We start from the raw sequence: 23,187 nt of genomic DNA, 5'->3' as shown, positions 1-23,187 counted from the left end.
CCCGCCCGTGTCTTGTCCACGGCGAAGGGCTGCGTTGCCCCCCTGTTGTGCGAGGAGAGTGGGAGGCTCTCCCCTCGCCCGTGGGGGTCGGGAAGGAGGAGGGAGAGGGAGGCCGGCAGACACCCGCAGAAGCGAGTGGAGGTTGGGCCGTCGGGGAGACCAGGCTTGGAAATCAACCCAGGGACCTGAGAGGAGGGAGAGTTAGTAGCCCCGGGGGCTAAGGAAAAAGCACGGTGTGTTGGGAGGAAGAGCCGGGATGGGAGGATCAACCTGAAGGAGTCGGGCAGGGGGAGAAGATAGAGATGGTGAGCAACCAGCTGATGAGGATGGGATGCTTGAATGAGGACAGGTGGGGTAGCCACCCACAGGGTGGGAAGAAGGCTCAGGGCCACGCAGAGCAAGGTAAGAAGCAGCGTCAAAAGGCCCAGGAAAAAAGTAATTGCTGGTACTCCAAGAAGAACTCTGAAACGGTGCTTGAGGCCAAATGTCGTATGACTGAGCAGGTGCTCAGCGAGCGTTATCCGTCCGTCCTGTGTGCGAAGTAAGGCCACCTCCTTTTGGAGAGAGAAAAAGCAGAGTCACCAAAAGGAGACCTTAGCATCAGTGCACTCATCTCCATTCAGACCTTCTTACCGACTCTTGGCTCTAGCAAGCTTGGTGGCCTCATGTTCATCAACACCATGGCCAAAAAGCTCCCTGGCAGGCCCAAACCTGCCCGAGTCTCACGTTCACGGTGGGGGGCAGGAGGAAGACAGGAGCAGCTTCCCCCACTAAGAAAAGCAGTGGTGTGCCAAGGAGAGCAAGCAAGACGAGGGGCAGTGCTCAGCCCTCTCCAGGCTCATGTCTCCAGGCCAAGGCTGTGGCAGAACAGGGGGGACCTGAGCATCAGCTTTGCTGGCATGAGACATTTGACCCTCTGGCGTGATGGTTGTGGGGACAAGGAGGCAGTGAGCAGGGTCTGCCTCCGAGGAGGCTCCACTCCCAGCTCCCAGCTGTGCAGTGGCATGGGGATGTTCCTCCCCTCCAGCTAGCAGCAGCAGGAGCTGCTGCTGGAGAAGGAGGAATTTGGAAATTCCTCCCTAGGTGGAGGGAGGATTATCTGAAGAAGGAGGAATTTGGAAAATCTCGTTAACAGAACTCTCCTAGTTGGTCATTTCCAGGGTAGCTAGGATCAGCCTGAAAAGGCAAAGCAATGTAAGGAAAAAAAAAAAGTTGTTTAAAGAAAATTAAACAGGCCCAGGGACATATTTTTCCAAACAGGAAGGCAGTGTTTAAAGGGACCAAGAGGAGTGCTGCTTAACAAGTAATTTTCAACAGCACCACTTTGTTTCAGGCAATAAAAAGACTCCAGTCTTTCTCACTATCATGCTGCTTGCCTCCCGAGCTGTGTATTCACCTCTTGCTGTTACCTCCTCCCACACTCTCCTATTGATCATCACATCCAGCAAAGGTCTCATTTGTAATTGCTGTTCAGAGTAGAGAACCTCTGTGTGTTTGCACGAATCCTCCAGTCTCATTTTGCCACAGGGAAGGCTGAGATGTCAGACATCAGGCTGGTGGTGAACCACTCATACCAAATCCCATATCCCAGGCTGGAGCAAAAACGCAGCTACATGAAGTGCTGGAAATGGTGGGATTGCCAAAGCAAAGTTTCTCAGAGCACAGAAGTAACACAGGCTAAGAAAAACGCAACGCTTCATACAGAGAGGCAGATATATGGCCTATTCAACTTCAAAGGCAGCGTCTGTGAAGCCTGACCAAAAATTCAAGCCATATTTCATAGTATGAGGATTACTCATGCAGTGTTGAAAACTACCACAGAGATGCTCGGAAAACATCACTGTTTTCTTTCCAACTTGCACTTCCAGTAAAAAGCTGAATTTGTTAGTTCCCCCAGTAAAATTATTGTTGAATCTGGAGGCAATTACAAATTTGTATTTCCAAAAGTCATTGTAACTGTCTGGCTACAGATACCCACAAAACTATACATTTCTGTGCCTGTTACTGTCTGTATCACTGTCTCCACAAACATCCCTGTCCCCTGCTCCCTATTCAGCCGTTCTTGTAAACTTTTTCTCCAGCACTAGGGGGTAAAAAAGTCATCAGACACAGGATAGCTGAGTATCAGAGTGTCAGAAGCTACCATGTCAAGGAGCAGAACAGGGTCAAGGTATAAAAATGCGAAATCACTGTTTACAAGTACAAAAAGGCAGGTACTTTTTGATAGCATCAGTAGCCAGTCATAAGACAACTGGCTGTGAAATTAGGGGAGTCTGTGGCACTACAGAGCTCAGCTCCAGATAATCTACACGAAATGCTGTTAAACCTCAGAGATGGAAAGCTCTGTTGTAGCTCTGCATTAATTCAAGCTTCTCAAAGTTAACTGACTTTTTCCTCCATATGAATGTTACTGCAGATGAGGTACAAACAGGACACAGCCAAAGTCCCTTAAAATCTGTATATCAAGTGGATAATTTCTGAAGTTGTACATGGTATATGCTTCTCATAATCACACTCTTCCATCATGATCCGTTAATTGAATATAATTCTAAAAGTGGGAAAATAATGGAAGTTTCTGTTGACGCTGGTGTCAAAATAATGGAGTATCCACTGAGCAGCTCTGATGCATTTATGTGTTCTAGTTTTGGCTTGACGTAGACACAGAGTTGGATGGATTTTATGACTACTAGACTGTAGAGATTAGTGTGAAGCATTTGTTCAAGTATTCTGTTGAATCAGAGCCATGAAGGTGGACATCTGGCTTTAAGTGGATGCTTTAAGGCTTTGCTTGAAAAGCAGCAGGCTTTTCTAAGTGCTTTGCTGAATTGCCTTAATTTATAAACCTCAAAGAAAAAAGTTAATATAACATACCACTGTTGGTTTTCTGAATCAAGACATTTCTTTGGCTGAAATCTCAAACAGCGAGGAAAATCTAAGATAAATTAGGGTTCTGCCACATTCGAAGCAATAATAGAGTCCAGAGGCATACTTGAAAGATAACATCTGTTTCAGCAGGAGATACCAATTCATGTTGATGAGTAACAGATTGGAAAAATGCCATCTAAATAAAAGATGGGTTCTCACAAGAACAGCACATACACAAATGCCAACACAAACACTGGAGCTATAAACTCCTCATTAAACTAACTCCAAAATGGGTGGAAGAGGGGTGGGAACAGGCACCCAGCCAGTGGCTTCTCAGAAATTACATTTATAGCCTCTCCACTTCTGCAGGCAGAGCTATCACAGAGGCTGTGCACTAGCTACATCTCATGTCAGCCTTGGAAGCAGGCATGCAAGCCTCACAATGATTGTGTACCAGAGGCTCTGCCCTTGATGTTTGTTATACAACCTGCCACCGATTTTGGTTGGTGACCACGTTGTAGCTCCCAGTGGCTCTGAGGACCTTCCTAACTGCCATGAGAATAAAAAGGAAAATGGCAATGGGTAGGTTTTTATGACCCATCCTGAATTCACCATCTCGGCCCACGTAATTTGAGAAGCACCTTGGTTACTGCCAACAGTACCTAGGGACATGACAAGCAAGCAGCTTAGCTCACGTCTTTCACAGCTTTCTACTTCCTTCTGCAGAGGTGTTTGAAAACACCATCAAGGTCATAGTATCGGCCCTTTTAAACTCCTTGTACTCAAATGTTGACCTCTCCTAAATAGGCTATGTCCAGCTATCAAAGAGAGCTGGAACTAGCTAACGCTTGGCCTTACCACTGCTCTGAAGCAGGAGGGAGGCATGCAGCTGAGAAGAGCAATCCCCGAGGCAAGACTAGATGGAGCAGAAAGGTCCCCTGGAAGCCTGGAGCATTGACTTTGAGGTCCTGGTCCACCACTGCTTGTGCACTTGATAATGGCAAAGCCATTTCCCTTGTTCCTCAAATTTCATCTGAAAAATCAGTGTCATTCCAAGTATCATCCTTTCCAGTAAGTAAAGAGATTAATGGTTATGAGCTGCTCCAATACGATGATGAATAGGTGACACATAGCCGAGATGGGTAAGACAAGTCTCGAAATACGTCACCCACACCTCTTACATTGCCTCTGCTTTCAGGACTCTTCTGCCCTTGCAGTGGCAGCTGCCTTTTATTAGGTTTAACACTTCCTTTCATTAAACATCCAAAAGAGATCCTACTGGTAGAGCAATGGCAATAGGAAGTGAGAATGACTATGTAAAGGAGTCTGTGTTAAATAAACCTAAATAAAAAGTAGCTGCCACTGCAAGGGCCCAACATTCCTGATGACAGAGGCAATGTAAGAGCTGTGGGTGACTATTTCAGCAAACCCCTGGGCAGCAAGAGGCCATCTTTGCCATCACAGCACCATCACACACAACATGCACTGCGTATGGTCACTGCCTACATACACAGCACAGCACGTTAACCGGCAAAAGCTCTTCCAAAATAGTCTGCTAGGCAGCAGGGGAGTGATAACTGCTAGTAATTCCTTGAATCATTCCTCTGCAGTGAAGGTCCCGCTCTCCCCTAACCAGAACATGACAATAGGATGCTAAGCCCGTGCTGATGAATTTCATTTGTTTAACAAGTTTCCAAAGGTAAGTACTATTAAGGCAGAACATTCTTACTTATTCAGAGACATGTTTTCACTTGGCTTGCACACCTATTCAGAGGAAGAAATTCTGATAACCGTAAATAGCTGTGCTTTCAGACGTAACAATCAGCCGGGAGTTATGAATCTCAGAAGCATGAATCCTCCCAAACATATCTACTTACACTGTCTGTATCCCAGGATTATCGGTTACTGTCTCCAACTCAGAACTTTATTACCAGTCTCATTGAAAGAATATATTCAAAGCAAAAATATTATTCTGAAGTGATCAATTTTCTTAGCAGAAAAAGGCACTACTCCTTATGGCTTTGGGACTAACAGACTGGGGAAAGTGACCCCCATAATTTAGAGCAGAAAGACAACAGGTGCCTGAACTGATTACTCAACTGTAGTAGGAGAAAAGAGAGAGTGTTTATTTTTATTGAAAACCATTAATAACAAACATTTCAAGGTCTGAAACCTTTGTTCTCCCTGGCTATATTTTACATATACATATTTAAAAGTAGGGTATTTTTAAAGGAATTTCAGAAGTCCAGCAGCCATAAGTAATGTCACTGTACTTTTACAATAAAGAAATCCCAGGGCCATACCCAACATGTTTACAAATTTGTGTAGTGAGACAATAACAAGAATCAGTGGCACAAAAGCACAGCCCTGTGCCTAGTTGCCATTTACTGCAGTATTTTACTCTCTGCTAGAGAAATATTTTATATACTAAGAACATGCATTTGAGCACAACAGTGAGATTACATGTATGCAGACCTATAGAAGTAGTAATTCTAGTGGTGCAGAACACACCAGGTTTCAGATAGATTTCTTGTCAGTAAAGTGAGAGAGAAAACTGGTCTTTAGTGCAATGTAGAGATGATACCAGACACCCCGCTGCTCAGCATATGCTGGGCAGTCTGTATTCTACACTGAAAATCCCCATTCCAAATAATGACTTCATTTTCACTTTTGCATCTGCCCAAGACACAACTGAGAGGGCTAGTAGCTAGCAGACGTTCCTTCCTCCTCCTGGCTCCAAGGGGAACTCCCCTGCCACCCAAGTCTAGGAAGACTACAGCTAGCGTAGTTACCCAGGATGATTACTCCTATTAGCAATCTTTCTTCTCCCCACAGGCCAGCACAGGATAGGACCTCCTTCCATGTACATTAACTCTTCTTCGATTTGATTCTCAGTCAAGAAATATTTCTGCCAATAGTTATCTGTGCACCTGTAAGGGCAAAGCTAGGTAAAATCACCTTCCTAGTCCCAGCTAGCAAAGTATTTACCTTCTTATTCTAGGCACACTACATGCCAAGCATTTAGTTTCTACAAGGTGCAGTATTTCTAAAGAGAACAAATGAAATGACAGGCACTGAATTCTTGAAAACCATTACACTGCAACAAACTACGATAAATAAGTAAGATTAACCAAAGCACTACAGCATCTCAATAGCCCTATAGTCAGTGGGATTCAGGCATGTGCTCTGGGTGAAGCATTGATCCACGTGGGAAGAACGCTCCATCTTCATGAAACTAAAATTGCCAGAAAGATCACACAGCAAGATGTTTAAACACCTTTGCAGCTAAGCCCCATCCTCAGAAGTGCTCTCAGCAAGCTGCAGCTCCTACAGATATCAGCATACACTCCCCAGCTCTCCCACAAAACACTATGCATCTATCAGGTTCTCCTGTTCTTTTCACTTCAGGGAACAGTACAGGAGAGCAGCGTTCTTTGGATGAAAGCCAGAGAAAGGCCAAAATGCCAACAGCTGCATGAAATCTGTAATTTCATGAAATCTGTAATTTCATGCTGTGTTGAACTCCCTGGCTGCCCTTACAGAACTTTTCTTTTGCAAAAATTATTTACTAGCAAATGTGGATTTTTTTTTTGTTGGTTTGCAAAAATATTTTGCATTTATGGGAGACATATAAAGAAGAATTAAAAGAAATAGAACAGCTGATAAGCACCAAATATGTGGCTTATTTTGCAGATTTATTTAAGAGATGGTATCAATGGTTTCTTGTCAAACATTAAACATAACACTAGAAGTTGCAGTTTATTCATGCAGTGCAGCTATACAAGCACTGTGACTCTGTGACTGATCTCAAATCACAATCAAAACTCTGAAGCACTGTGTGATGATTACTCAGTGAAAACAAATTATGACATTTCCATTAAAAATAGCATTGTACAACACTTTATATTTTAATCACCTCAACATTGTAGTTAGTTTGCTCTCCAGCCCCAATTAAAATATACAATGTAATTCTGATGAGTGTACGTTTAAGTTTACATCCTGAAAACCCCAAATTCTGTCTTCTTCGTAGGTGCATTTAATGCTGCACTGAGACTGAGGCCCAAAACCAGTCTTGTGTCAGCTGGATCGATAATTCCATCATCCCATAATCTAGAAAAAAAATCAAACAATAGTAATTAAAGGAAATTAACATATTCAGTGGGTAGATTTTCAAGCACATGAAACTGAAAATAGTTACACTAAAGAGAGTAGACTAAAGAGCTAAATTATACTCAAAGCCATGGAGTTAATTCACCTTAACCATCAATGCAATAGACTGGTGCGTGTTACTCTGGTGCGTGTCTTACAGAACAAAGAATAAATTTTGGATAAATGAAGAACATCAGATCTACGTATTTTAAACTAGATTCTTCATACTTCTTTTTAGTACAAAGTCATCACCTTAGAGAAAAGAGACCCTCTGTTTTTTAATATTCACATGGAAAATGACCTTTTGTCAGTGACCTATCTTATTCTATTAAGAATGCTAGTATTTTAAAGGGCTACGTCACATCATTATTTACATTATTCGGGTTAGTTCAGCTGCCAGATGAGGACGATACAAGTGTTTATTCTTTCATCATTAAAAGAGCCACAGTAAATTCCAAGTATTTCCAGTATTTGTTGTATTTATTTTTTCTGAAGTCCATTTCTAAACAACTGTAAGATACCATCCTGTAAGATACCATCCTTAACCCAACCCTGAAGGCAATTAAATTATGAATGAGCAATTACCAAATTCCCAAGTTCCCCAAAATCAAATACACTTGTAAATAGTCTGATATTATCCAAAAATTAAAGTACTTCTGGTATCAGTTCTCAATGACTGCTCCATCCTACCCAAAATAAAATCCATGTCAAAACCCCCAGCAGGCCACAAAACTGTAAATATTTTATAACTACTACCTGCCCAGCAAGATAATTAAACAAGATACTGCGCCGCTCATTGCAACCCAGTCTCACTTAAATAAGCATACATTTTAATCAGGGTCTGCAAAACATACGCACATATCTTTAGTTAAGATAGCTATGCTCCGCCTCCATCCCATCTTTTCCTAGAGAGACTTATTATGCAATCTTTTTAAACTTACTTCAGCGTTGGCTAATGTTTAATTCTTTGTCTGTGGAAAATGTAAAAATACAAGGGTCATGAATAGGGAGCTAAGACTGACTATCAAAAGTATAGCTATTCCTTTTGAACTAAAGTTTCCAGCTGCAAATTTCCTGGTTTGAAGATTAATTGAAAAAAATCTTTTAGACGGGAAATTATAAATTTTGCACTCTTCTCTCCATACTAAATGTGCCAACTTCATCCCTAAAAGAAAGGACTGCAAACTGTACATAAATACATGCTGATAAGCTCAAGGCAGCAGCAGACATTTCTGAGTGTTTTCCATCTTTGCTTTTTTTTGCCATTTGCTGTGAAAGTAGTATTCATCAAATTAGATAATAATATTAGGAGACTGACAATGTATGCTTTTTATTTTACAACAAATACATTTATCTATCCTAGGATGCACAAAGTGGAATTGTAATAAAGGACACCTGTAACAAGATGATGCACGAGGGTTCAGACTCAAGCTTAGAAGTTTGCTCTCCAACTAGCAGAGACATAAGAAAAAAGATACCCAACTCAGAAAGAACATTGTACTATAAATATATCTTACTATGGTGTAGCTCCCCAAGCAAAAGAGACTTTTACCCTAAACGGGGCACAAGAGCAAGCTGAAGTACAAAAAGGAGAAAGGAGTTTGGAGAAGGGAAGACTTTGCTGTTAATTGGGAAAAATTGTTCTGTTTCTTTTTGGGGACTGAAAACAAAAGCTTGATTACAGAGATTTTACACCACAGTAGCCATGGCACTCACTGACCTGGCTAACAGGTCCCAACCAGCATAGCAAGAAGTCTGGAAAAAAAATAACTTCTTTCAAGGGGGGAAGGAAAAAAAAAAGCTATAAACCCAAATTACAAATATAAGGAAACTGTAGCTCTGTCTAATCTGTTCTCATTTAGAATTCTCAGTGAGTATCTCCTTTCTAGTGGGCTAGTAAGCCATGCATTGGAATATTCTAACAGTCATGCTTGCGTCTGTGTGGAAGTGGTACCAACAGCAAATTCTGTTGCAGAAGACACACAAGAATTGTCTATATCATATTCTGGAAAAACTGCACGGTATAAGCTCTTGCACTCTGGTTCCTGCAAATATCTCCTTTCCTAACTGTAGCTCTAAATTGTAAGTAATAACTCATTAAAATATTTTGACATATTTTAACAATACTCCATTGAAAAGAGACTCAGAGCAAGTGCTTCTTACCATACAACAAAAACAATTAGAACCTTTTTTGTTCAAAATAACCACAGGACCAAATACAACTTGGGTTTACTGAGACTTATTTAAGAGTTGTTTGAATTCTCTGTTTTTTCCCCAAGATAGTGGTTATACCTGTTTGTATAATCTAGCATGATAGAATGGCCAAGGTAGAGTATTTCCTATACTTTCAACATCATGAAGTATGCATTACCAAAGTTTAATGCATATGCTTTCCTTTCCTTCTTCTATTTTAGATCTTGATTAAGTTTTGATGAATATAGTCAGATTAATCCACCAAAGGGATGAAGAAGATCCCTATTAATAGTGAAAAGCAAAGTAGTTTTGTGAGGTCAAATTGACCACAATCTCTTTGTTTTCTTGGGGCTGTGAAAAAAACAACTGTTAAGAACAAATACAGTAATTTCTATTTTTAAGCAAATTTGGGGTTTTTGACTGTTACAGGGTTGTTTCCTCTGCATATCATCTTTTTTTAATGAACACTTGCAATTAACTTTTTTATTTATGGAACACATTGAAACTGAATGAAGGAATTCATACTTCTTAAAAGCGTTTAATAAATCTGCTAAGGGCCTTAAGAGTGCAGGGATGAACTGAATCAAAAAGAATCATCAACTTAAGGTGGTACCCTCCAAGCTGCAACTTCATAATGCATACCACTGCAATAAACATTATCTTCTAAACATGAAACACATTTTAATGGCAGATTTGGTTTTTTTATAAGAACACAATTAACTTATATTGACAACCAGAAAGATTTTATGTTGCATGGAAGTCAAGCTGCTTTTATATGGTCACCCCTGGCTTCTGCTTCTCTTTATTTAAAGAAAACTACACTCTCTACTGGCATGTAACATTAATAATTAAACTATCTATTAAGACCCCATTGCTAGAACATAAGTCACAACTACACTCATAAAATATCTGTAACCTAGACACTGTGAGTAGAAGAAATGAAGTCCCCCGAAGTAAAATTCCTATGTAACTTGTTAAGATGCAAACCACTGAAATAATTTTAGAACCCTGTAAACAGATTAATATAATCCATTAAAAAGCGTGCTGCCTAATGAGTCCTGTTAATTAAGACTGCTCACTGTGAGAGGTTCTAATAAAATAATTGATTGAAGTTTGACAAGAAAATACAACTGCAGGGAACAGTATTGACATCCTGTACATATAACAAGTTATAATTTATAAGCAAAATTATATAAGCAGAGTAAATAGGGAAACTGCTTGTATTTTAAGATCATTAGGGCATTTTCCTTCCCTCTCATTAGTACTACTAAAAGCTTGATTCAAAGCCTAATGAAGTCAACTGGAAGGGTCACAACAATCTCAATGGACATTAGGGGTGAGGCAGACCGGTCCCCGTATCTTAGCAAGAGGACAGCATGAGGCAGCCTTCAAACTAGCTGCACCCAAGCAGCAATACAGGCAGCAGTCTTTCTGCCCATCATCATTCTTTCCTCTCAGTAACGCAAAGCTGTTGGGAGTTTGCTGGAGGGATCTAGCTAGCGTCTGGCAAAACCAAGGCTGTCCAGATTGACTTTCAATACAGCACCCTGACATTTGGTTGACAGTCAACTGTCTTTTTTACCATGCTTGGGACCAGACAGGAAGCATCCTTTAGTGCAAAGGGAAGAGGTTACTTCTTCTCCCTGACCTACGGCAGATGCTTGCCAATAAGCAACTAATGGTGCTGGCTAACAAATGGGTTGGCTCCAAGGTAGAAGGTGCCTAAATCCCTCCCTCAGGTACATTACTTGATGCAAAAACTATAATCCTACTTCATCTCATTGCTTCTGCTTGGGCAGCTGTCGTGGTTTCAGCCCAGCCAGTAACAAAACACCACACAGCCACTCACTCACGCCCCCCCGGGCCCTGGTGGGATGAGGAGAAAATATAAAGGCAGGCTCATGGGTCAAGATAAGGACTGGGAGGGATCACTCACCACTTATGGTCACAGGCAAAAGACAGGCTCAACTTGGGGAAGAAACGACATCAGTTTAATTTACTACCAATCAAATCAAACCAAGGATATTAGGAAGTAAAACCAAACCTGAGAACACCTTCCACCCACCCCTCCCTCCTTCCCGGCTCAACCCCACTCCTGGTTCTCTCTCCCTCCTCCCCCCGGCGGCGCAGGGGAACAGGGGATGGGGTTGGGGTCAGCTCCCCATACCTTGTCTCTGCCGCTCCTTCCTCCTTGGGGGGAGGACTCCTCCCCCGTCCCCTGCTCCGCCGTGGGGTCCCTCCCATGGGAGACAGCCCTTCATGAGCTTCTCTAATGTGAGTCCTCTCCGCAGGCTGCAGTTCCTCACAAACTTCCCTGGCGTGGGTCCTTCCCACGGGCTTCAGTTCTTCCTGAACTTCCCTGGTGTGGGTCCTTTCCATGGGCTGATCTTCAGTCACAGGCTGCTCCAGCACAGGTTTTCCCATGGAGTCATGGCCATCTTCAGGGGCATCTGCTCCCCTGCTCCCCTCCATGGGCTGGGGGGGGGGCACAGCCTGCTGTCTCACCACGGGCTGCAGGGGCATCAACCTCCTCCAGCGCACCTCCTCCCACTCCTTCTGCACTGACCTCGGTATCTTCATAGGGGTTCCTCTCACACTCCAATCCCCCTACTCACTGCAGGTTCCCCTTCTCAAATCTGTTCTCCCAGAGGCACTACCACCGTCACTGATGGCCTCGGCCTGGGCCAGAGGCTGATCTGACTTGGAGCTGGGGAAGCTTCTGGCAGCTTCTCACAGGAGCCACCCCGGCGGCCCCTCTCCCGCTACCAAAAAAACCTGTGCCACACAAACCCATAACAGCAGCCTACTTCACAGTAATGAAAACTTTTGAGCTATTGGTCTGAGATCTTGCTTAGGAATTAGCAATAAGTGAAGGAACAAGGCACACGTAATATTGGCAGGAAGGCATGAAATCAGGGCAGAAAACATAAGAACATGTACTGATATACCCAACTGTCTCTACAAGACAGCAGAGAACAATTAAGAGCTCCTAGACAATGTAGACTGTACCTACATGGATTAAAGACAGAGAAAAACCAGCCTGCACTGTCTTGACCTGAGCCAGTCACACACTGTTCTCACAAGCACTCCTCAGTGCAAAGGTGCATTTCACTTTCATTGCACCTCAGCGGGATTTCAGCTGTGAAATTTGACTTCATGTCTCAGTTGGGCTTATTAGCTTGAGTGCAGCATCACATGAATCCAACCACATGCAACCCAGACCCATGTCAGTTCTCAGGCAGCTCGCATCTGTGCCTATTAAGTTTCCCTTCCAAGCTACAGGCACAATAAGAAATATGTAACTACCCTGCTTTTTTAAATGAAGGACAAGACACCTAGTGATGCCTTAAATAAAGGCCTGAGAAAGAAAACTTAACTGTATTGCTGTAGTGATGAACTTTTGATGCTTGAACAACTTTGAAACTTTGGTATGTAGGAATAAGGTAAGAAAACCTTGAGCTCTGTCAATGGTATGCACCAAATAGGTGCATCAACAGACAAGAAGCCTTGGGCCCTGATGATAAGCCTTGGGTCCTGCTGAGTTTTTGTAATTAAAACCTGCCAAGGTCAGCTAACTAGGAAAAGGAGATGACCCACAATGTGCATGCCCAAAGGGCGGACACTATGTAAACGATGACATGAATATGTATATGATTAGAACAATATAAGCTGTTTGCTGTAGGTAACGGGATGCACACTAGGAAACATTATCCCCCGTGCATCCAGCACTGCAATAAAGAATGCCTGCTTTCTAAAATTCCAAAATCGAGTCTCAGACAGTTTCTTCGACCAGTTTTTTCAGTAACACTAGCATTAAGAGCACTTCCTAACCGCTAGGCTAGGCAAACTTAGGCTGTTTACTGAGGTGCCTTCTGGATTTGCAACCTAACTTCACAAAATGGCCAGGTATTCTGGAAACATAAACTGGTAAAAGTTGCTCAGTAGACAGCACAAAACTGGTGTTAAATACTCATGTTTCATGTCCAAAAATCACTGGACATTATTAAAAATTTAGAATGACTTTTTAAAATTCTAACCTTAATCATAGAATCATTTAGGTTGGAAAAGACCTTCAAGATCATTGAGTGCAACCATCAACCATGCCCCCTAAACCATGTCCTGAAGCGCCTTGTCTACAGGCTTTTTGAATACCTCCAGGGATGGTGACTCAACCACTTCCCTGGGCAGCCTGTTCCAATGTCTGACAACCCTCCCAGTAAAGAAATTTTTCCTAATATTCAATCTAAACCTCCCCTGCTGCAATTTGAGGCCATTTCCTCTCGTCCTATCTCCAGCCACCTGACAGAAGAGGCCAGCACCCACCTCACTACAACCTGCTTTCAGGTAGTTGTATAGAGCGATAAGGTCTCCCCTCAGCCTCCTTTTCTCCAGACTAAATAACCCCAGTTCCCTCAGCTGCTCCTCATAAGACTTGTGCTCCAGTACCCTCACCAACTTGGTTGCAATCTTACATGTGAACCTACTTTCTTGCAGGTTAGTAACCTACTGGTGTAAATACTGACAATGGTCTGTTGGTGTTGGGGAGAGGACAAGGTTTTATATTGCTAATATACTGAATATATTTAACGTTAAATAAATCCAATGATTTTCAATCATGAGTGCAAAGAGACTATGACTGTGTTGCCAGTGAACATATGAAAAAAAGCAAATGTAAAAAAAAAAAAGAAATCAAACCATTCATCATCTTCTGCATGGCAAGGATTAATTTTAAATACAGACAGTTTGACTTGTTTTTTAAATGTCATTATATCACTGGAAAATTCTTCTCCTTAAAATCCAGTTATAAAAGATAATAATATGTGGTTTTATTTTTCCTTCTTGCCTCAGGGCACAAGGTTTTATGACACAGGTACTAGGCTTGATCTTTAAGGAGTACTAAAAGAGATAGCACAAAAGTTTTTAACAGCTGACACCATCTCTCAATTTGGGGAATACCCTATGAAATTTAAATCAATTTAAAAGATTTTAAAAAAATAAAAAAAATCAAAGTGAGTGTGCCACCACAAAGTCTGTGTCAGTATCAATTCGCAATTTCACAGAAGTATCCTCATTGATTATATGTAAAACCCCCAATAAATTGTAACTTAGTATCAGTGGGGATTGTACACATGCATAAAACCTCAGGAAGTTGAGAGTTTCTATGACTCTCTGCAGCACTACCATACAGGCCTCTGCCAGAAGCAGAGACCAAACAGTGACAAGACTAAAACCCTCCCTAAACCCATGACCCACATGCTCTATGACTGCATCACCGAAATCTGCCTAGACGACACCACAAATCCCGTGCTACGTATCCTACTAAGAATACTTATCCCATCACAGCACCAGCCAGGGCAAAATGGCAAGAGCTTCCATTTAATGAAGGCATTCATTTGATTCAACATTAAAGTGAGTATGAATCCCCCAGGTACGATTATTTCAGTTAAGTTCATTCCACAACCCCAACAGAAAACTGAGTAAAAGCTACCATTAATTTTGTATATTCCTTCAGATCATGATAAACAATTCATAAAGGAGCTCAGTGATGCTATGCTGCTGCTGCTGTATCAAACTTGTCATACATCAGATTAAGCAGGTATTGACTTAGATAAAAAGGCCCCCAAATGCCTTCTCTTGTTGGCATCTCTATGACATCAACAGAGTATCTTGCACCCACTTGTTCACGTAATTTCTGCCTATGATGCCCACCCACATCAAAATTTATCATATTGCAACCACTCTGTACTCAGTTTGTTTCCAGACTTCCCAGCTTGCAGGTAAGAAAAGCATCAGTAATTTTAATTCAGATATACAAAACCATACATACAGCAGACTCCACAGTTGTATGCGACTAATATTCTTTCTGCAAAATGAGAAGCCATAGAGGCACAGTAAAGCTCTGTTATTACATGCTACCGTCTTACCATCGTTAGCAGCTGAAAGCCAGTGGAGGAATAGCTTTTGGATACCACAAGCAGCAAAATGTGCAGGAAGATTAATACAGACAGGATAAAACTAATGTAGAGTAACAGAGGCCAAGAAAGCCTCCAAGCTAGTTTCCAGAGGTAACACTCCAGGATGCCACCTTGCTTCATCAGCCTAACTAGTTCCTGGGCATCTACCAATATCCCATTAACCTGAGCACAAAACACTGCAAAGGACTTCTCAACAAACATGAATACGCTGCACCCATCACCCAATGCCCTATCCGAACTGCTGTCATCCAATACAGTCACCTACCAAGATCATGACCTCAGACTTGCAAATGGCTTCAGGTCTTCCTGAAACTTCTCCTTAACCACTGGCCTCTTCTACTTGCAGAATCCTACTAAAATGAATTCTTCCTAAACCACATGCAGCCACTCATCACACTGTTCAATGGGCTTTAGAAAGGTGACCAGAATCTACACTGGGGAGAATGATATAAAACTTATCCAGAATAAAATACATAGAATACAAACTCCATGCTACCATATCACTACTTACAGAACCAGCAGAATAATTCCTGCAAGTGCATGCCTCCTTCTGAAACATTTCATACTACAAAGTCTTAAGAGACCAGACAAAACATTAATTTGAAGCTTGTTGTGTTGTACTGCTGCACATCAAACCCAATCTTTGCTTCAGATTGCACTGTTCTTCAACAGCAAGATTTAGATTTTATTGTTATGTCCTGTGATTACAATTAAGTTTTGGAAAAGTCATTTATATGTTACCTTGCACTGGAATAATAAGGGTTTCCTTCCTCCTCGAACCTCCTAATGATTGGCTCCTTCAAAGCTGCTTCGTCTGCCTCAGATAACTAAAAAAACAGGCAAATAAACAAACACAGATAAGATATTCTTTAATATTTTCTTCCACAATGACAGCAGAGCCTTATATGCAGCATCAAACTCAAAGAAACTGCCTAAATGACCTCCCCAAAGTTTATCCCCCTTTTTACACACAATTATCAATTTAGCATATTTGACAATGAAATTAAAGTACCACTTTTCCAAACGGATGGGTGGGAAAAGGAGAGTAAAAATATACTTAACTGAGTATAAGAATAATTGGGGATTAGCATCTGAAATATTACTGAAGCTACTGTAATGAATAAACCAAATTCTAAGTTGCCTTTGGCAAGTTTTTTTAATAAAACAACTCTGTGCTATTCTAACACTGGGTTTCTCTATGATTCAGAGTGGTCACCATTGTAATTCAGAAAATTTTCAAGTTTCTAACATATTTTACTGACATTAGCTACAATTATTTTTCTCAAACTTCTTTCTGGGTATCATCTTTACTGAGAGGGCTGTCAGACATTGGAACAGGCTGCCCAGGAAGTGGTTGAGTCACCATCCCTGGAGGTATTCAAAAAGTGTGTAGACAAGGTACTCCGTAACATAGTTTAGTGGGCATGGATGATGGTTGGACTTGATGATCTTGAAGGTCTTTTCCAACCTAAATGATTCTATGATTCTATGATCTTGTCCATCTCAGGGAGTTGGGAAATTAAGACAGAGAGAGAGGAGGGTGAATATATTGTATTCACAGAAAGCCCAAGTAAAGTGTAAAAAAAAAAAAAAAGAACTGTTGAGATAACATGTACATACTGCTTCATTATTATGAATAACTATCCATGATAAATACAAGCAATTTTAAGACATCACAATAAAATCACTTCTTACGGAATCAAGATGCCAGTATAAACATAAACTATGTAATTTAAAAAACACAGCAGAAAAGAGTGTACAGAGAAAACAGAAAAGATTATTAAACAAAATACCACTAATTTTCAATTAAAATGTTGAAATGAGTCCAAATCCTTTCTGAACCTCTACAGACTTCTGCTGTTATAAGTTTCATAATTCTCAGTCACTGAATAATTTGAAGATCAGCTTTCTATAAAACTGCCTACTTCAAAAATAATTGGAAAGACACTTTATTCTCACATATTCCTCCTCATACTCTCAAACCAGAGAGGATCCCTGGCTGCCCACCTTGAGCATAACTAATAATCTGGTGCACAAGGCACAAAGATGATGATATGAGAAATACTCCTTTTTAAGCAAAGACAAGGAATGTCATGAATGATCACCACATTTAGCAGATGTAAACAATAACATTTCACAAATGCTTTCTGTTTGTCAGTGCACTAGGTGGCATTGGGAGAACGATAGTTCATTGATGTCTCACTCTGCAACATCCTTCCCTAGCTCATAAGTGAGCAACTCCAGTGGAAGAGTAAATGATAATGACATTACTGCAAATGAAAGAAGAGAGACATACCTGTTGTCCCTCCCTTGCTTTTTGGTCCTTAGCTATTGTAGCTAGAACAGTGGCAGCTTGTTCCCCTCCCATCACTGATATGCGAGCGTTTGGCCATACATAAAGAAATCTTGGACTGAAAAAATATATATTAAATATTAAAATAAGACATTTCCTTATTTCCTAGTAAAGAACTAATTCTCACTCAGCAAAGAATTCATTTTTATGCCTGACAGTCTTACAATGTATTGGTTTTTAAAGAATGCAAATTAACGTGCTTCAATGCTTGCAGCATTATGTTTGAAAATGTGAAAATTCTCATTTCCTATATTCAAGCACCTTAAAAATTTGTTTCTCTCTTTCTTGAGTCTCTTCACGTCTGCCCCCACCCCCTCCCCTTCCCGAATTTTTCTCTTTAAAAATATCACCAACAACTTCAACAGTATCAGGGACCTTGAAAAATGAAAAAAACATTTATGCGTGTCATGTCCAAAGGGTCAAAAAATTAAATCCTTAGGGGTTCTGCAAACACTACTCATAAAAACAGGCTCATTAAAGTGAACAAGGATTTTTTTACACAAGCTGGTACTCTTCCTATGAATGCAGAATAGAGGACCAAACCATACTGCCTAATGATTGTTTAGGACTGTACAATTTTTCCTCCAAGAACTAAAATGGGAGAAAAGCAAGTCAGCATGCACATTAGAAGATCTCCTCCATCACCTAATTCAAGGTTAATCATAAGTCTATCAATCTCTCCAGGTTTGTCAGGTTGCTATTTTCATATGACCACTTATGACCACAACATTGAGAACTCTTTTTGTTTTCCAAATAGCAGAACTTCTGCAAGTTTACATAGTTTTTCAGAATGGTACTTCAAGGTTGTGTTCTCTTAGTCTTACCTCCTGTCATAATTTAAACTAACACTCACCTATATGCTCTTCCACACATCCCATAGTTTCCAGCTCCATAAGAACCACCAATAATCACTGTTATTTTAGGTACATTGGCACAAGCTACAGCAGTTACCATCTTCGCACCATCTTTTGCTATCCCTCCAGCTTCATATTCTCTACCAACCATGAAACCTGAAGAATTACAACATGAAAAAAAGCTCACTAACTTTGTGTTATTATACTGTGCTGTATGTCATACTATGTGCTTTACAGCACACACAGAAAAAACTGAAGAACAAATCATAAGGCAAGGCCTTCACCAGCTGCCAACAGGCTGATTTCAGAAGAGGCTGGAGAAGTAGATACAAGAAAGCACACAAGATGCTATCTAAAAGCCATAGCCTCAACAGTTTACAGCAAAGCCTATGACATAGTGAAACTTCAAAATGTTGAGCTTATTCACCTGTAATATTCTGCAAAAACACAATGGGAATATTTCTCTGGCAACACAACTGGATAAAATGTGTACCCTGTGGAGAGGAAAGAAAAAATAATAATAAAAAAAAGTAAGCTGTGAAAAGTTGGATCAGCGAAGCTATCACTACCAGCACTCTGAAGTCTGTAGCATGTCTCCTTCCACTGAAGTCCATGGGAGTATTTGCACCATGAAGCTCTGTACTACTTCTGCTTCATCCAAAGTCAACTGCAAAACATGCATTCACTCTAGCAGAAGTAAGAAAATGCCAAAAAATGTGTGAGTCCAAGGATAAAGCAGAAATAATATCCTTAAAAAGCATTACTGCTGATACTGAAAAGCTCAACTGTTTTGACTCAGACAATAAGTAGTTAAACGACAGACAGCTTCATAGTGTGGCATCTGACATCAAGTTTTGTAAGACTGTGTCATGGAACTTAAGACAGCCAGTCAGAAAAAAATATCTCCTCATTTCCTGTACAAAAGAAAATTATTCTCTGAAATTGGGAAAGGCCCACATACACTATTTGCTCATGGCCTTGCCAATTGCTGTAACCTTTCTTTTTTCTCAGGGCAGATGCCCTCTCCCTATTTTATAGGAAAAGGCCATTTTCCTAGCAAATATACAAATAGTACGTTCCAAGCTTCTGTTTCAACTAGAAACAATCTAAATCAATAAAGTCCCTCAGGCTATTTACACACTGCTGGTAAAAAATCATGTATGTAGCAGAGCAACTGGAAAAACCTCTAACCTATTCACAGTAAAGAACCAGCAAAATTTACGAAAAGAAAACAAAAAAAGAAAGAAAAACCATAAAGCATACTCTTTAGCTAGCTTTTTCAGAGAAGCACTCGAAAAGCATAGTGATGATCACGGGAAAAAGATGTGTCACAACTCATTACAAAAATCGGTAAGAAAAAAAAAGGAGTATTCTTAGATTATGATGCTTACAGAAGCAACATTATCAACAAAGGTCTCTCTAGAAGTGAAACAAGTGAAACTTGACCATCTCCTCTTACAGTACTGATATGCCAGCAAAAGTCAGCAGAGATAGATTCCTTACATCTTTTTCATTGGTAGGAAAAATGTTGAAGCACTAAATTATCAGAAAAATACTGAAAGCATTAGAAATACTGAAAGAGTTATTTTTTCAACTTGGAAATAACTGTGTTAAAACAAATGCTAACCGACAACAATGCCACTTACTGCAGTGCCCCAAGTTGAAAGTATTCCTTCAGCACATGAAACTCAATTTTGTGTATTACTTTATTACAGCAATAAATCAAGTAAAATTACTTCCTTTCTCCAAATCTCTCATCAAGGCTTCCTTTTTCCTATAGATTTTCAATACTGATTTCCTCACCATTAGAGAAGCCTGCTAGAATAAAACTACTATATACAATTGCTATTACAAAAAATTCAACTGACAGTAGTTTTTTTAAGAAATAAAGAACCAAGCCAAACAACACAGAACAAGGTAAGTAATCACTCTGCCATACCCAGAAACTCTTTATCACCACCAATCCTCCAAGCCCAATCTGTAAAGCACTGTTAACCATAGAGCAATCACAATATTCCATCAAAGATGCCCTTTAATTCACAAAACAGGTTCACAGATTTTTATGAGACTGCCCGTGTTTTCACTCATTAGTCTAAGCCAGGAGCTGCTGCAGCAAAGTATGAAAATTAAATCTCTGGTAAACCAATGAACTGAATACTGGAATCCAGGTTTGAAAATTTCCAAATTGTTATTACAAAACCAATTATGTGGTTTATTGTAGTACTTCACAGTGAAGGTTAGGAATTATAACTAATAGGGTATTTTATGCAATCATTATAGACTTTTCTTGTAATAGCTGTAAGTTTCAGGATATACTATTTCAATTGTGTTGTAGTCATACAAATGCAAATGCTGTTTTTCTAACTAAATTTCCCTGTTGACCTACCTCTTTTGTATCAGAAGAATCTACAGAACAATGTTTCTAAAATATGGTCAATTATTTTTACAGTTTACTAAGCTATTTCATGTTTACATGAAAAACGTGGAGCTGGTCCATTTCCATTATTAAAAAAAGTTCCTAATTTCAAGAGCAAGTTGTCCACCAGAGTTTTGTTTCTCAATGGCAAAGAAGCTAATAATCTATTTATTTACCTTTTTTGCTGACTCTGAGAAAAGAACTCCATTGTTTCCAATAATTCCTACTGGATAACCAAATATTCTTGCAAATCCTGAAGGAGAAAAATAAATTTGCAAATTTTCACATATATTTATTTTACCATAGCATAGCTGTATTTTAGCATAGCAGATAAAGGTAACACTTTCTCTTGATAACAGAAACTGCTGTTCTATTGAAGAAAAACGTTATTGAAAATATCAATGGGTGACCCAAACAGAATGAATCCAACTATAAAAACAGCAGGAACATACATAGAATTAATATAATATAATATTTCTAAATACCTGTAATTAAAGTATCCCCATACAAGGCTTTGAATTCATTAAATTTACTTCCGTCTACAATTCTAGCAATGACCTTAAGAAAAAACAGAAAAATAAAATGAAATTCCTAACCCTTCAGAGTTTTTAATTTGTTTAGAAGGAAAGACCATGCTAACATATAACTTAAAATAAACAGCATCAAGCAGCCTGCCTTATAAACAGTCTGGATGGCAGGCAAAGCCCATTTACTTTTTCAAGTGTGATTTACCTACACGTTTATAAAAAATGGCATTTCAAGATTAAGAATAAGTTTAATTATACAGGAACAAAGTTTTCCTGACTAGTTAAATTTCAAAGAAAAACTGCCACCTCTGGTTATATTAAACATTAACCAACAGACTCACATTTATAAAGAGAAAAACATAGACAGCCATGAGTCACTTTCTTAGAGATAAGTTTATTTTCAGCTTTGCTTAAGTTTGTGACATATGAAAATAACAAAGATCTGTTCTGAAGTTTCTCTGAGATGCAAAGGAGCTATTTTATACAAATATAGATCCATTGCTAGCAAGACATTTGCCAGAAGATATTTATTTCAACTTCAAAAAAACATAAATCCAAGCTATTACAACTTTTGAGAGCATAGTGTGAGACTCAATAAATGTGTTCATCTTTTTTTCCCTTAATGGAAAGCAAATCCTAGTAATTTCTGACAAAGTATTTTAGGAAAGGTACATACTAAGACTCCTCCTAAAATAAATACTTGGTTGGTAGTGAAAAAGGGTCTGAATATCGGATCTACGCAAAACATGAGAAAGGATGAGGTCTCGGATGAAGGTACCAAGGCAAATAATTACACTAGACTTGCAGTAGAGTACAGTAGTCTCCATATGTACTTGTGAGAGCACTGAATTGCTTAGCGTGCTTATACTCCATAAATTTTTAAATATTTGATCTTTACTTTCACAGGATTAACAGAAAAAGAAAGCTATCACATCACTCAGCAAGTTTATAGAATGCTTTGCCAATGCAAAGTTCCCTATTTTCTGGCAGCTTTTTCAGAATGTTACCAATCTCTCATCCTTCTTAAATGTATAACCAAAAAGCATTATATTTTCAACATGTCATTGCCATTGCAATGGATCCACTGGACAAAAATACTAAAAAATACTTTAAAACACATCATGAAATTAACATACTCACTATATATCCCAAATCAGATTTCTGTAGACAAACTATGATGATATAAAGAGTGATTTCCTGCAAGAAAAGCGAGTGCATGCATGTATGGGCATGTGGATCCTGCATTTATATTCATACCTCTTTGACATCAAAGTTTCTTTTTAGCTGGTCGCCAACTATTCCGTATATTTCATCAGCAGGAAATAAAGGTTCTTCTGATGGTTCTATAGTAACCTGTAGCAATTTAACAAAACAATTTACACAACAAAGGAATTATTAGTCCACATTATGACTTAAAAACCCAAACAATTAATTTGCCAACTGCTTTGAGCACAGTCTTCTCTTCATCAACCACATCAAAATGTCTGTACTGGCTTGTCCTCATTTTGCATAGAGATGAAGTTTCTTAAACTGAAGGTTGGTAACACCTTCTCACTTACTGTTACCTTTGATTCTACTCCTGCATATAGCTCCATACATGCTCCACTTCTTCCATGTTACCAAAAATTAAGCATGTCCTCTCATTTGCTCACTTTCCCCCTGTGCCCTATTAGGCAGTTAGTATTATGAAGAACTGATGAAGATTTTTGCCACGCAACTGAACAGAACATCTTGCCTTCCTTCAGCTGCTAAGCTTTTAATCTTCCGTTCATGCTCTTGCATCTCCTACCAAAGTAAATTAAGGGAATTTCTTCCCCATATGCCATCCTGTTTGCTACAAGGAAATCAATACAAT

The 23,187-nt window shown here is 39.8% G+C and overlaps 2 protein-coding genes across 2 annotated transcripts in view; both read right to left on the bottom strand.

Moving 5' to 3' along the window:
- Positions 1 to 682, bottom strand: part of CARTPT (CART prepropeptide) — a 1,155-nt gene extending 473 nt beyond the window's left edge. The window contains exon 1 of the mRNA XM_010578159.1: positions 634 to 682. Coding sequence (XP_010576461.1) covers positions 634 to 682 — 49 coding nt within the window. The remainder of the gene's footprint in view (positions 1 to 633) is intronic.
- A 5,946-nt stretch (positions 683 to 6,628) lies between these two features.
- Positions 6,629 to 23,187, bottom strand: part of MCCC2 (methylcrotonoyl-CoA carboxylase 2 (beta)) — a 41,921-nt gene continuing 25,362 nt past the window's right edge. Inside the window, exons 10-17 of the mRNA XM_010578099.1 lie at positions 22,590 to 22,685; positions 21,291 to 21,363; positions 20,982 to 21,058; positions 18,817 to 18,883; positions 18,389 to 18,545; positions 17,479 to 17,593; positions 15,924 to 16,009; positions 6,629 to 6,975 (exon numbers count right to left, since the gene is read on the bottom strand). Of these exons, the coding sequence (XP_010576401.1) occupies positions 6,858 to 6,975; positions 15,924 to 16,009; positions 17,479 to 17,593; positions 18,389 to 18,545; positions 18,817 to 18,883; positions 20,982 to 21,058; positions 21,291 to 21,363; positions 22,590 to 22,685 (789 nt within the window). The 3' untranslated portion in view covers positions 6,629 to 6,857. The remainder of the gene's footprint in view (positions 6,976 to 15,923; positions 16,010 to 17,478; positions 17,594 to 18,388; positions 18,546 to 18,816; positions 18,884 to 20,981; positions 21,059 to 21,290; positions 21,364 to 22,589; positions 22,686 to 23,187) is intronic.

The sequence above is a fragment of the Haliaeetus leucocephalus genome, unplaced genomic scaffold (assembly GCF_000737465.1).
Source record: "Haliaeetus leucocephalus isolate CR32 unplaced genomic scaffold, Haliaeetus_leucocephalus-4.0 Scaffold605, whole genome shotgun sequence".
In the NCBI taxonomy this organism is placed as follows: Eukaryota; Metazoa; Chordata; class Aves; order Accipitriformes; family Accipitridae; genus Haliaeetus; species Haliaeetus leucocephalus.
This window is presented reverse-complemented; position numbering and strand designations above follow the sequence as displayed.